This window comes from Megalops cyprinoides, chromosome 3 (assembly GCF_013368585.1).
Source record: "Megalops cyprinoides isolate fMegCyp1 chromosome 3, fMegCyp1.pri, whole genome shotgun sequence".
Lineage (NCBI taxonomy): Eukaryota > Metazoa > Chordata > Actinopteri > Elopiformes > Megalopidae > Megalops > Megalops cyprinoides.
Window position 1 is genome coordinate 23,536,682 of NC_050585.1, and position 14,623 is coordinate 23,551,304.

Genomic DNA, 14,623 nt, shown 5'->3' on the forward strand with positions numbered 1-14,623 from the left:
TGGAGGGCTGCGCACCAATAGCGGGCAGAACTGTACAAAGAGATCTACTCCCTCCCCCAGCCACAGCACAGCAACCCTTACAATGCTCAGAGCGGAGAGAGACAGTGCTGCGCTCACATCCGCATTGCTGGATGGATATGAAATATCTGATGAGACATATGCTATTATTTCATTTAATATTCCTGCTATGCCCCTGAAAGCAGTACGGTTTGTTTACTTTTCAATAAGCATTTTTTAGAAATGAGAACTGTAACAAGGACAAAGATTTTGGGCTGGCGGGCGGTTTGGTTGTTTCACATCTTCACGTGGAATACAATACTGGCGCAGATTCGCTACACTATTCCAGAGGAACTGAGCATTGAATCTGTTGTTGGAAACATAGCGAAGGACCTGGGTTTGGGAATTTCAGAGATTTCTGATCGCAAGCTGCGGATCGCCTCCGAGGGTAAGCAGTATTTCAGTGTGGATTTGGGAAAGGGAGAGCTGATCGTGAGCGAGAGAATCGACAGAGAGACTCTGTGCGGACAAAGCGCGAGCTGTGTGTTACCGCTGGAAGCAATCATAGAAAACCCGTTAGAGTTGTATCGTGTTGACGTTGAAATACAAGACATAAATGACAATGCTCCAAATTTCCAAAAAAATGTAAATATTTTAAATATCCCCGAGTCTGCTTTACCAGGTGCAAGATTTCCTTTGGAATTAGCACAAGATCCTGATGTTGCCTCAAATTCATTACGATCCTACACACTAAGTAAAAACGAACATTTTGTGCTGGACATTAAAACAAACAAAGATGGAACAAAAGTCCCGGAGCTGGTGTTAGACAAAGCGCTGGACAGAGAGAAACAGCCGGTGCACAATATCGTTCTGACCGCTGTAGATGGGGGGAATCCGGCTCGATCGGGGACAACGGAGATTAACGTTCGTGTTTTAGACAATAACGATAACGCTCCGGTATTTGAAAAGGCTTCATATGACATCAAGTTAGCAGAAAACACTCCGACTGGTACCGTGCTTGTGACCATAAAAGCCGTAGACCTAGATGAGGGACTCAATGGGGAGGTATTCTATTCATTTGGGTCTCACACACCAGAGACAGTGCAGAATCTGTTCAGTGTAGACTCACAAACCGGTGAGATTGCTGTGGTTGGTCCTATAGATTATGAAGCAAGCACTTCATTTAAGATGAATATTCGCGCTACAGACAAAGGCACCCCTGCCTTGGAAGGTCATACTGGTGTAGAAGTGGAAATTTTAGACGTGAACGACAATATACCGGAGATCATTCTGAAATCGTCGCCGAGTCCCGTTAGAGAAGATGCACCCATCGGAACTGTCGTAGCTTTGATTAGTTCCAAGGATTTAGATGCAGGCGACAACGGGAGAGTCACTTTGAACGTATCTCCAGGTGTCCCGTTCAAATTAAAACCCTCCTTTTCTACTCATTATGCTTTAGTCACTGACGCGATTCTAGATCGAGAAACAAACGCAGAATACAGCATTGAAATTACGGCATCTGATTCCGGATCCCCACCCCTGGCATCGAAGAAAATAATTACAGTAAGCCTTCTAGATGTTAATGACAACCCTCCCCGCTTCTCACAGTCTTCCTACACAATGTATGTTAAAGAAAACGGCGCTCCGGGAGCAATACTGACTTCTGTGTCTGCTTCTGATCCAGACCTGGGCGAGAATGCTAAGATCTCCTATTCTATTTTAGACTCCAAAGTACAAGACGTGTCCGTGTCCTCTTATGTTTACATTAACTCGGATAACGGCAGCATCTACAGCATGCACTCATTTGACTATGAGAAACTGAAGGTGTTTCAGATCCAGGTAGAGGCAAAGGACCATGGCTCTCCGTCTCTGAGCAGTAACGCCACAGTTCATGTTTTTATCCTGGACCAGAACGACAACGCCCCCGCTGTTATTTACCCCTCTGCTATCATGGGCTCTGTCTCTCATCAGAAGATGCCCCGCTCTGCTAAAGCGGGACACCTCGTCACCAAAGTAACGGCAGTGGACGCCGACTCGGGCCACAACGCCTGGATTTCCTATAAGGTGGTGGAGGCTACAGACGCGTCTCTGTTGGGTGTGAATCTTTATACAGGGGAGGTGAGGACTAAGCGCGCAGTTTCAGAGCACGATGACTCCTCTCAGAGGCTGCTTATAGAGATAAAGGACAATGGGGAGCCGGTCCAGTCCACTACAGTCACAGTTGGCATATTGTTGGAGGACGGGATCCACGAGCCCATCTCAGACTTTCGACAGAAAGCGCAGGAGCCCGGAAAGAAAAGCAATAAAATCACCTTTTATTTGATCATCTCTCTGGCCTCGGTTTCCGCGGTGTCTTTTGTGACTTTTGTTATTTTGGCAGTGAAGTGCGTTAGACACAGCCGAAGGGGTCCGTGTTGCTGTATGAGACGGGCGGACTCTGACGGATACGAGAATCCCAACAGAAACCTGCAGATCCAGCTGAACACGGACGGTCCCATTAAATATGTGGAGGTCCTGGGAGGGGACATGTCTCAGAGCCAGTCCTTCAGATCCTGCTTCTCTCCGGTGTCAGAGTTCAGTGATTTCACCTTCGTTAAGCCAAGCAGCACCACTGACTTTAAGGAGATGATTAATGTCATCGATGCCTCTCTGCCTGACAGCGCGTGGACGTTCGAAGGCCAGCAGGTGAGGATTGTTGAAAATTTGATCATTTCCATTTTGACAGGAGGAACTACATGTTTATGTACAATTTGTACCATTGCCATGATATGTGTATATTTTCTGAACTAATATACCGGATAGGTCGGGCATTTGATCGTCATTTGTTCTAACTACTTACTAACTACCAAAAATCAAAACTCCCATTTGCACTCAATTAATAAATGCAAGGATAGGTCACATAGAAATAATATTTTATGACAGATTTCCGTTTGGCTTTAATAAGAATGAAGTATACGACTAGGTTATTCATTTATTTGTTTATTTATTTACTTATTTATTGTTTTTATTTCAAGCTCTTTGTTGTTTCGCACGGAACCTGTGTCCTAATCTTGCTGAGGGAAATTATAGCGTGCCGCTGCTCTGACCGGAAGCCGCGTACCTTCCCTGGGTGTCACTCTCCTTTTGTGTGTTGCTGAAAATACCGTGCAATGCAAAAATGATCAACATTCCCTTTTTTAACGAAATGCATTGTCGTTTTAGTATTTTTGTTTTTGTTTTTTGCGTTATCTTTTTTGTCATATATGCAACATTGGAACCAATCAGATCCAAATTCAGTGTTGTTTAAGAGGCTTGTTATGATAAATTTGGTGTTCGGTCCGTTTTCATAAAAAAAACAACAATGTTTTTTTCTCGCTGTGAAGTGTTCACTTCAGATTTATGAATACTCTGTTTTCTTACTCGCTGAACTCGAGGACTGTTTTGCGAGGCTTCTTTTTGGGTGAATGGCTTTGACAAGCTGGAGTTTTTTATTAAGAAAAGGAGGGCTGCTATGACTGAATGAAGATTTGCCTTCTGTTTTCAAAGCATTTTGAAATCGTACTAAAATACTAATGGATACCACAACTAATTGAAGCACTAATGTCAGAACAATGATGTACATTTTTAATTCTGAGCGTAGGGCGCATACATTTTTCTGAATCGGAGGATAGGCTGTACTGCGCCTTTAAAGTGTGATTGACTTTTTATTGGTGAATCTAGTGGAGGGCTGCGCACCAATAGCGGGCAGAACTGTACAAAGAGATCTACTCCCTCCCCCAGCCACAGCACAGCAACCCTTACAATGCTCAGAGCGGAGAGAGACAGTGCTGCGCTCACATCCGCATTGCTGGATGGATATGAAATATTTGATGAGACATATGCTATTATTTCATTTAATATTCCTGCTATGCCCCTGAAAGCAGTACGGTTTGTTTTCTTTTCAATAAGCATTCTTTAGAAATGAGAACTGTAACAAGGACAAAGATTTTGGGCTGGCGGGCGGTTTGGTTGTTTCACATCTTCACGTGGAATACAATACTGGCGCAGATTCGCTACACTATTCCAGAGGAACTGAGCATTGAATCTGTTGTTGGAAATATAGCGAAGGACCTGGGTTTGGGAATTTCAGAGATTTCTGATCGCAAGCTGCGGATCGCCTCCGAGGGTAAGCAGTATTTCAGTGTGGATTTGGGAAAGGGAGAGCTGATCGTGAGCGAGAGAATCGACAGAGAGACTCTGTGCGGACAAAGCGCGAGCTGTGTGTTACCGCTGGAAGCAATCATAGAAAACCCGTTAGAGTTGTATCGTGTTGACGTTGAAATACAGGACATAAATGACAATGCTCCAAATTTCCAGAAAAATGTGAATATTCTAAATATTCCCGAAACTACTCTACCAGGTGCAAGATTTCGTTTGGAATTAGCACAGGATCCTGATGTTGCCTCAAATTCATTACGCTCCTACACACTAAGTAAAAACGAACATTTTGTGCTGGACATTAAAACAAACAAAGATGGAACAAAAGTCCCGGAGCTGGTTTTAGACAAAGCGCTGGACAGAGAGAAACAGCCGGTGCACAATATCGTTCTGACCGCTGTAGATGGGGGGAATCCGGCTCGATCGGGGACAACGGAGATTAACGTTCGTGTTTTAGACATTAACGATAACTCTCCGGTATTTGAAAAGGCTTCATATGACATCAAGTTGGCAGAAAACACCCCGACTGGTACCGTGCTTGTGACCGTAAAAGCCGTAGACCTAGATGAGGGACTCAATGGGGAGGTATTATATTCTTTTGGGTCCCACACCCCAGAGACAGTGCAGAATCTGTTCAGTGTAGATTCACAAACCGGTGAGATTACGGTGATTGGTCCTATAGATTATGAAACAAGACCATCATTTAAATTTGATATCACAGCTACAGACAAAGGCACCCCAGCAATGGAAGGTCTTTGTAGTATCGAAGTAGAGATTTTAGACGTGAACGACAATATACCGGAGATCATTCTGAAATCGTCACCGAGTCCCGTTAGAGAAGATGCACCCATCGGAACTGTCGTGGCTTTGATTAGTTCCAAGGATTTAGATGCAGGCGACAACGGGAGAGTCACTTTGAAGGTATCTCCAGGTGTCCCGTTCAAATTAAAACCCTCATTTTCTACTCATTATGCTTTAGTCACTGACGCGATTCTAGATCGAGAAACAAACGCAGAATATAGCATTGAAATTACGGCATCTGATTCCGGATCCCCGCCTCTGGCATCGAAGAAAATAATCACAGTAAGCCTTCTAGATGTTAATGACAACCCTCCCCGCTTCTCTCAGTCTTCCTACACAATGTATGTTAAAGAAAACGTCGCTCCGGGAGCAATACTGACTTCTGTGTCCGCTTCTGATCCAGACCTGGGCGAGAATGCTAAGATCTCCTATTCTATTTTAGACTCCAAAGTACAAGACATGTCCGTGTCCTCCTATGTTTACATTAACTCGGATAACGGCAGCATCTACAGCATGCACTCATTTGACTATGAGAAACTGAAGGTGTTTCAGATCCAGGTAGAGGCAAAGGACCACGGCTCTCCGTCTCTGAGCAGTAACGCCACAGTTCATGTTTTTATCCTGGATCAGAACGACAACGCCCCCGCTGTTATTTACCCCTCTGCTATCATGGGCTCTGTCTCTCATCAGAAGATGCCCCGCTCTGCTAAAGCGGGACACCTCGTCACCAAAGTAACGGCAGTGGACGCCGACTCGGGCCACAACGCCTGGATTTCCTATAAGGTGGTGGAGGCTACAGACGCGTCTCTGTTGGGTGTGAATCTTTATACAGGGGAGGTGAGGACTAAGCGCGCAGTTTCAGAGCACGATGACTCCTCTCAGAGGCTACTTATAGAGATAAAGGACAATGGGGAGCCGGTCCAGTCCACTACAGTCACAGTTGGCATATTGTTGGAGGACGGAATCCACGAGCCCATCTCAGACTTTCGACAGAAAGCGCAGGAGCCCGGAAAGAAAAGCAATAAAATCACCTTTTATTTGATCATCTCTCTGGCCTCGGTTTCCGCGGTGTCTTTTGTGACTTTTGTTATTTTGGCAGTGAAGTGCGTTAGACACAGCCGAAGGGGCCCGTGTTGCTGTATGAGACGGGCGGACTCTGACGGATACGAGAATCCCAACAGAAACCTGCAGATCCAGCTGAACACGGACGGTCCCATTAAATATGTGGAGGTCCTGGGAGGGGACATGTCTCAGAGCCAGTCCTTCAGGTCCTGCTTCTCTCCGGTGTCAGAGTTCAGTGATTTCACCTTCGTTAAGCCAAGCAGCACCACTGACTTTAAGGAAATGATTAATGTCATCGATGCTTCTCTGCCTGACAGCGCGTGGACGTTTGAGGGCCAGCAGGTGAGGATTTGATTAAGAGCTTATCATTTCCGTTTCGACAGGAGCTACTTCAGGTTTATTTGTATTGTTTACCATTGTTTTCGTACGGGGACATTGTTTTAACCAAAATAACGAAATGGCAGGGCATTTAATCTTCACTTTTCTAATTATTGTTTATCTAAAAATTCAAAATGCCCATTTCCGCTCGATTCGTAAATCCAAGGATAGGTCACATACTAATATTTTTCACCAGATGTCATTTTGGCTTTAATATGAATGAAATTCGTGAATTGGTTATTTTTCCTTCCAGGCCCTGTATTATTTCGTACCACACCTTTGCCCAGTTTTGCTCAAGGAAAGCGTAGCATGCTGAGTAACGGTCTGCCTTTTTTGTCCAAGCTCTTAAAGAGTGGTCATAAGCGTTGCTGTACGTTTGTTCACGGAGTGACGCAAAAATGCGTAGAATTCTAGGAAATTGTTTGTTTTCTTTTTTGTGATGTTGCATTATGCTTTGTCCCCGCATGTTGAAAAATGAACCTTGACAGAAACGCAATGTGGGCCGTTATCTCTAATTCCAACTATTTCTTTATTCAACATTGAGGTACACCGCCACTTTATGGATTTCTCGACATGTTTTTTTGTCTGAACACCCACTTAAGTAAGGTAGTGGAGTTGCGTGTCTTCCAAATATTCCTGCCCTTGTCGCGATTACGGTGGAGGTAACAAGGTCAAGCTAACAAAGCCTGCCACAACTGTATCTCTGACCGGAAGCCGCGTCCTTTCTCTGGGGGCCGCTCTACTTTCTATGCTGCTGACAATACCGTGTAATACAAAAATGATCAACCTTCCCTTTTTAAATAGCATGCGTGATTGTAATTGGTATTTTTGTTTTCCTTCGTTTTCTACGTTTTTGTCAGAAATGCAGTAGCCTATTGGAACTAATTAACGTTAAATTCATCTTAATTCATGGCGCTTGGTATGAGGCAAGTGAAGTGTTCACTTAATTTTTAACAATGATCTATTTTTATTGCTTTCCGAATTAGGAAACTGTTTTACAGAGGTTTCTTTTGGCTGAATGGCATAGACAATCTACAGTTTTAAAGAATAAGAGGGTTGCTATGAGTGAATGTAGATATGTCTTGTGTTCTCAAAGTATTTTGAAATCATATTAAGAATAAAAACGTTTACGACGGCTAATTGAAGGACCAATCTAAGAACAATAGTGTATATCGTTTCTTCTGAGCGTAGGGCGCACGCATTTTTCTGAATCGGAGGATAGGCTGTACTGCTTCTTTAAAGTGTAGCTGACTTTTTATTGGTGAATCTAGTGGAGGGCTGCGCACCAATAGCGGGCAGAACTGTACAAAGAGATCTACTCCCTCCCCCAGCCACAGCGCAGCAACCCTTACAATGCTCAGAGCGGAGAGAGACAGTGCTGCGCTCACATCCGCATTGCTGGATGGATATGAAATATCTGATGAGACATATGCTATTATTTCATTTAATATTCCTGCTATGCCTCTGGAAGCAGTACGGTTTGTTTTCTTTTCAATAAGCATTCTTTAGAAATGAGAACTGTAACAAGGACAAAGATTTTGGGCTGGCGGGCGGTTTGGTTGTTTCACATCTTCACGTGGAATACAATACTGGCGCAGATTCGCTACACTATTCCAGAGGAACTGAGCATTGAATCTGTTGTTGGAAACATAGCGAAGGACCTGGGTTTGGGAATTTCAGAGATTTCTGATCGCAAGCTGCGGATCGCCTCCGAGGGTAAGCAGTATTTTAGTGTGGATTTGGGAAAGGGAGAGCTGATCGTGAGCGAGAGAATCGACAGAGAGACTCTATGCGGACAAAGCGCGAGCTGTGTGTTACCGCTGGAAGCAATCATAGAAAACCCGTTAGAGTTGTATCGTGTTGACGTTGAAATACAGGACATAAATGACAATGCTCCAAATTTCCAGAGAAATGTAATTATTTTAAATGTTCCCGAGTCTACTCTACCAGGTGCAAGATTTCCTTTGGAGTTAGCTTACGATCCTGATGTTGCCTCAAATTCATTACGCTCCTACACACTAAGTAAAAACGAACATTTTGTGCTGGACATTAAAACAAACAAAGATGGAACAAAAGTCCCGGAGCTGGTTTTAGACAAAGCGCTGGACAGAGAGAAACAGCCGGTGCACAATATCGTTCTGACCGCTGTAGATGGGGGGAATCCGGCTCGATCGGGGACAACGGAGATTAACGTTCGTGTTTTAGACAATAACGATAACGCTCCGGTATTTGAAAAGGCTTCATATGACATCAAGTTGGCAGAAAACACCCCGACTGGTACCGTGCTTGTGACCGTAAAAGCCGTAGACATGGACGAGGGACTCAATGGGGAGGTATTGTATTCTTTTCGGTCACACACACCAGAGGCAGTGCAGAATCTGTTCAGTGTAGACTCACAAACCGGTGAGATTACGGTGATTGGTCCTATAGATTATGAAGCAAGCACTTCATTTAAGATGAATATTCGCGCTACAGACAAAGGTACCCCGGCCATGGAAGGTCATACTAGTATCGAAGTGGAAATTTTAGATATTAACGATAATATGCCGGAGATTATTCTGAAATCGTCACCGAGTCCCGTTAGAGAAGATGCACCCATCGGAACTGTCGTGGCTTTGATTAGTTCCAAGGATTTAGATTCAGGCGACAACGGGAGAGTCACTTTGAAGGTATCTCCAGGTGTCCCGTTCAAATTAAAACCCTCCTTTTCTACTCATTATGCTTTAGTCACTGACGCGATTCTAGATCGAGAAACAAACGCAGAATACAGCATTGAAATTACGGCATCTGATTCCGGATCCCCGCCTCTGGCATCGAAGAAAATAATTACAGTAAGCCTTCTAGATGTTAATGACAACCCTCCCCGCTTCTCTCAGCCTTCCTACACAATGTATGTTAAAGAAAACGGCGCTCCGGGAGCAATACTGACTTCAGTGTTTGCCTCTGATCCAGACCTGGGCGAGAATGCTAAGATCTCCTATTCTATTTTAGACTCCAAAGTACAAGACGTGTCCGTGTCCTCCTATGTTTACATTAACTCGGATAACGGCAGCATCTACAGCATGCACTCATTTGACTATGAGAAACTGAAGGTGTTTCAGATCCAGGTAGAGGCAAAGGACCATGGCTCTCCGTCTCTGAGCAGTAACGCCACAGTTCATGTTTTTATCCTGGACCAGAACGACAACGCCCCCGCTGTTATTTACCCCTCTGCTATCATGGGCTCTGTCTCTCATCAGAAGATGCCCCGCTCTGCTAAAGCGGGACATCTCGTCACCAAAGTAACGGCAGTGGACGCCGACTCGGGCCACAACGCCTGGATTTCCTATAAGGTGGTGGAGGCTACAGACGCGTCTCTGTTGGGTGTGAATCTTTATACAGGGGAAGTGAGGACTAAGCGCGCTGTTTCAGAGCACGATGAGTCCTCTCAGAGGCTGCTTATAGAGATAAAGGACAATGGAGAGCCGGTCCAGTCCACTACAGTCACAGTTGGCATATTTTTGGAGGACGGGATCCACGAGCCCATCTCAGACTTTCGACAGAAAGCAGAAGAGCCCGGAAAGAAAAGCAATAAAATCACCTTTTATTTGATCATCTCTCTGGCCTCGGTTTCCGCTGTATCTTTTGTGACTTTTGTGATTTTGGCAGTGAAGTGCCTTAGACACAGTCGAAGGGGTCCGTGTTGCTGTATGAGACGGGCGGACTCTGACGGATACGAGAATCCCAACAGAAACCTGCAGATCCAGCTGAACACGGACGGGCCCATTAAATATGTGGAGGTCCTGGGAGGGGACATGTCTCAGAGCCAGTCCTTCAGGTCCTGCTTCTCTCCGGTGTCAGAGTTCAGTGATTTCACCTTCGTTAAGCCAAGCAGCACCACTGACTTTAAAGAGATGATTAATGTCCTCGACGCCTCTCTGCCTGACAGCGCGTGGACGTTTGAGGGGCAACAGGTGAGCATGTGGTGAATAGTGAATAATTTCTTTTAATATGACGGTTTGATACTTTTGTGCAAGACGTACCAGTTTTATATTCGGGATTTCTCAGATTTGCCTTTGGAGACAGTTTGTGTGGCGTGCTTATCAATAGATTCTCTTTGTCACTCGAGTTTTAGAGGGAGCAAAGGCCTTTGATGGAAGTCTCCTTAGTATATTCATCTGTATAATTTTTCACGTGTGATATATATTATAATATGTATACATGTCAGATTTGACCTACTAGGTAATATATAAATACTAACCTACCGCAAGGCACCGAGAGAAAGTGCTTCTTTAATAGCGTATACACTGAAAATATGTTTCAGGTCAACTATAAAACGCTAAATCTTTCTCAGTTTTCTTTGTTGTCTGTTGTGAAATTTCAGTACATCGCATAATATGTTTCCTGCAAACGGATGTACTTAAATGTACATCAGACACTGGCAATGATTTTCCTTTTTATTGTCTGAAATGTATATGGGGAAACTTGATTAAACTTGACTATCCGTTTAGATAATTAAAGCTGAAGTAATAATCTATTTCTATACGGTATCTATAATGAGTTGAGTACGTAAAGAGATGAAGAATTGTATCAAATGGAAATATTTTTGCGTGCGCGACTTTGGCCCCCTGGCACGTGTTCCCACCGCCTGCACGCTCACTTCCAATGCTGAGCGGAACTCTGAATGAGTTAGTGGCCACATTTCAGCACCAACGGTTTGGACAGCGATACATGCGTCAGAACAAACGGCTGAGACTGATGGAAAGGCGCTTCAGTGTACTTCGTTTCTTTCACGTTCAGTTTGTCACTTGTGGAAATTTTCACTTCGATAATTGTTTTTCATGCTACTACCCGAAAAAAACAGATATCTAAAAGCTTTGTCAATTGCCTGGCCCCTAATGAAAGCATTTGCATTTTGTGTGCCAGCGTTGTTTAATCGTGAAAAAAATGTTTGAGCTCGGAAAACAACAACAACAACAACAACAACAACAACAATAATAATAATAATAATAATAATAATAATAATAATAATAATAATAATAATAATAATAATAATATCATCATCATCATCATCATTTTAGATTTTATTCTCGCCTTTCTGGTCGAGTTAATATTCCATTTGATTGTGCATTAGTGTCAGAAATTCTTATTTTTCATTAGAATGCTTTATAGTTCAGATTAGTAACACACCTCTGTGATTTGCTTTTCGGGTAGATCTCTCTAGCTCTGTTATCCGCACTGAAACACAGACGTGTTCAGTTGGAGTGTGCTGTGACTTTAAGATGCGCGTTGGATTCTATTGGATGAGCCAGGGCGGGGCTGTACACCAATCGCAAGCAGAACTGTACAAAGAGATCTACTCCCTCCCCCAGCCACAGCACCGTAACCCTTAAAATGCTCAGAGCGGGGAGAGCCCGAGCTACACTTGCGCTCACGGATACAACGCGCCAATAATACGCAGATAAAATATGCACCTTTTTTGTTAGCGCATGTCACAGTAATAGGTTAATTTGTCACGTTTTATTAAACAAAATAACACAGAGGGATATGATTTGCATCACATCGTGGAAATGAGTAACGGGTCGAGGCATCTGGTGGCGGAATGGCATGCGCTATGGCTGGTCCATTTCTTTTTCCTGTGGAATACAATACAGGGGCAAATTCGCTACACCATTCCAGAGGAACTACAGCAGGGCTCTGTTGTTGGAAATATAGCGAAGGACCTGGGTTTTGGAATTTCGGAGATTTCTGAGCGCAAGCTGCGGATCGCCTCCGAGGGTAAGCAGTATTTCAGTGTGGATTTGGGAAAGGGAGAGCTGATCGTGAGCGAGAGAATCGACAGAGAGACTCTGTGCGGACAAAGCGCGAGCTGTGTGTTACCCTTGCAGGTCGTCATTGAAAATCCCTTGCAACTGCATCGTATTGAAATTGAAATACAGGACATAAATGACAATGCCCCAAATTTCATCACGATCAAGAGTATATTAAAAATACCTGAATCTGTTATTCCCGGAGCGCGATTCCCTCTTGAAAGTGCACAGGACCCCGATGTTGGCACAAACAGTTTACGTTCATACACTCTAAGCACCAGTGAATTTTTCCGTTTAAATGTTAAAAATCTTGACAATGCTGGAAAGGTGCCCGAGTTGATTATAGATAAAGCACTAGATAGAGAAAAGCAGTCGGTTCACCAGCTTGTGTTGACAGCATTAGATGGAGGAAATCCGGTAAAATCAGGGACTGTTGTGATTAATGTTGCCGTTCAAGATGTCAATGACAATGCGCCAATTTTTGATCAGACTATTTACAAAACATCTGTTAGCGAAAAGGCAGAGCCTGGGGCGGTTATACTAAGACTCAAAGCTACTGACTTAGACGACGGTCCAAATGGGGTGTTACAATATTATTTCGGACCGCATACGTCAGACACGGTACAGACCACCTTTAGCATCTGTCCAGACACAGGAGAAGTAAGTGTGATTGGAAAACTAGACTACGAGGAGAGTAAATCGTACACGTTTAATGTCCTCGCCAAAGACCAAGGCCTCCCGGAGCTGGAAGGGCATTCCTCTGTGCAGATAGATATTGTGGACGAGAACGACAACCCGCCCGAAATCATTCTCACATCACTGTCCAGTCCGGTCCAGGAAAACGCATCTGTTGGAACTGTCGTAGCTTTGATCAATGTAAAAGATCCTGACTCCGGCGACAACGGCAAGGTTGATCTGCATGTATCCCCGGAAACCCCGTTTAAACTGAAGCCGTCTTTCGAGAATCATTACTCTTTGGTAACGGACTCTAGGTTAGACCGTGAGGTTAATCCGGAGTATGAAGTAGAAATAGTAGCCTCTGACTTCGGTTCCCCTTCCCTCCAAACCAAGAAGCTTGTCACTGTTAAAGTGCTGGATGTTAACGACAACCCCCCGCTCTTCTCACAGCCTTCGTTTAACGTGTATATCAAAGAAAACAACGCCGCTGGCGCCTCGCTTTGTTCTGTGTCTGCATCTGACGCTGACCAGGACAAAAACTCACTGATATCCTACTCTATTGTGGACTCTTCCTTGCAAGGTGTTCCCACGTCGTCTTATTTTTATATTAATTCCGAAAATGGCACGATATACAGTCTAAATTCATTTGATTATGAAAAAATAAAAGTGTTTCAGATTACAGTGCAGGCAAAGGACCACGGCTCTCCGTCACTGAGCAGTAACGCCACTGTTCATGTTTTTATCCTGGACCAGAACGACAACGCCCCCGCTGTTATTTACCCCTCTGCTATCATGGGCTCTGTCTCTCATCAGAAGATGCCCCGCTCTGCTAAAGCGGGACACCTCGTCACCAAAGTAACGGCAGTGGACGCCGACTCGGGCCACAACGCCTGGATTTCCTATAAGGTGGTGGAGGCTACAGACGCGTCTCTGTTGGGTGTGAATCTTTATACAGGGGAGGTGAGGACTAAGCGCGCAGTTTCAGAGCACGATGACTCCTCTCAGAGGCTGCTTATAGAGATTAAGGACAATGGAGAGCCGGTCCAGTCCACTACAGTCACAGTTGGCATATTGTTGGAGGACGGGATCCATGAGCCCATCTCAGACTTTCGACAGAAAGCGCAGGAGCCCGGAAAGAAAAGCAATAAAATCACCTTTTATTTGATCATTTCTCTGGCCTCTGTTTCCGCTGTATCTTTTGTGACTTTTGTCATCTTGGCAGTGAAATGCGTTAGACACAGCCGAAGGGGCCCGTGTTGTTGTATGAGACGAGCGGACTCTGACGGATACGAGAATCCCAACAGAAACCTGCAGATCCAGCTGAACACGGACGGGCCCATTAAATATGTGGAGGTCCTGGGAGGGGACATGTCTCAGAGCCAGTCCTTCAGGTCCTGCTTCTCTCCGGTGTCAGAGTTCAGTGATTTCACCTTCGTTAAGCCAAGCAGCACCACTGACTTTAAGGAGATGATTAATGTCATCGATGCTTCTCTGCCTGACAGCGCGTGGACGTTCGAAGGTCAGCAGGTGAGGATTGGTAATAGAATGGGCATCTGTGCATAATTAGACTCATGCCATTTTATTGACATTATCGTAATCTGCATTTAGCCTAGTAATCTGCATTTATCTTATTTTGGCGAGCGTGTTTGTGTAAACCCGTGAAACGCACGTTTGTATCATTTGTTTGCTTCACATGCGGTCGCAAACAATATCAAACGACGTTTGAAGTTATTGAGTCAATC

At 44.4% G+C, this 14,623-nt stretch overlaps 2 protein-coding genes across 20 annotated transcripts in view; both read left to right on the forward strand.

Annotated features, from left to right (window-relative positions):
- Positions 1 to 14,623, forward strand: part of LOC118774311 (protocadherin gamma-C5-like) — a 195,078-nt gene that overhangs the window by 165,274 nt on the left and 15,181 nt on the right. For 2 of the 19 annotated variants that reach the window (XM_036523576.1, XM_036523591.1), the window contains exon 1: positions 105 to 2,682. The exons of 13 other annotated variants lie outside the window; for them this stretch is intronic. In XM_036523576.1, coding sequence (XP_036379469.1) covers positions 241 to 2,682 — 2,442 coding nt within the window. In that variant the 5' untranslated portion in view covers positions 105 to 240. Of the gene's footprint in view, positions 1 to 104; positions 2,683 to 3,789; positions 6,379 to 7,922; positions 10,368 to 14,623 lie in introns of those variants that run through there. 4 more of the 19 variants (XM_036523574.1, XM_036523589.1, XM_036523575.1 and 1 more) reach the window with 2 other exon arrangements.
- On the forward strand, positions 11,964 to 14,444 carry LOC118774023 (protocadherin gamma-C5-like). The gene has a single exon (XM_036523108.1). The coding sequence runs from the start codon at positions 11,964 to 11,966 to the stop codon at positions 14,442 to 14,444; it is 2,481 nt and encodes an 826-aa protein (XP_036379001.1).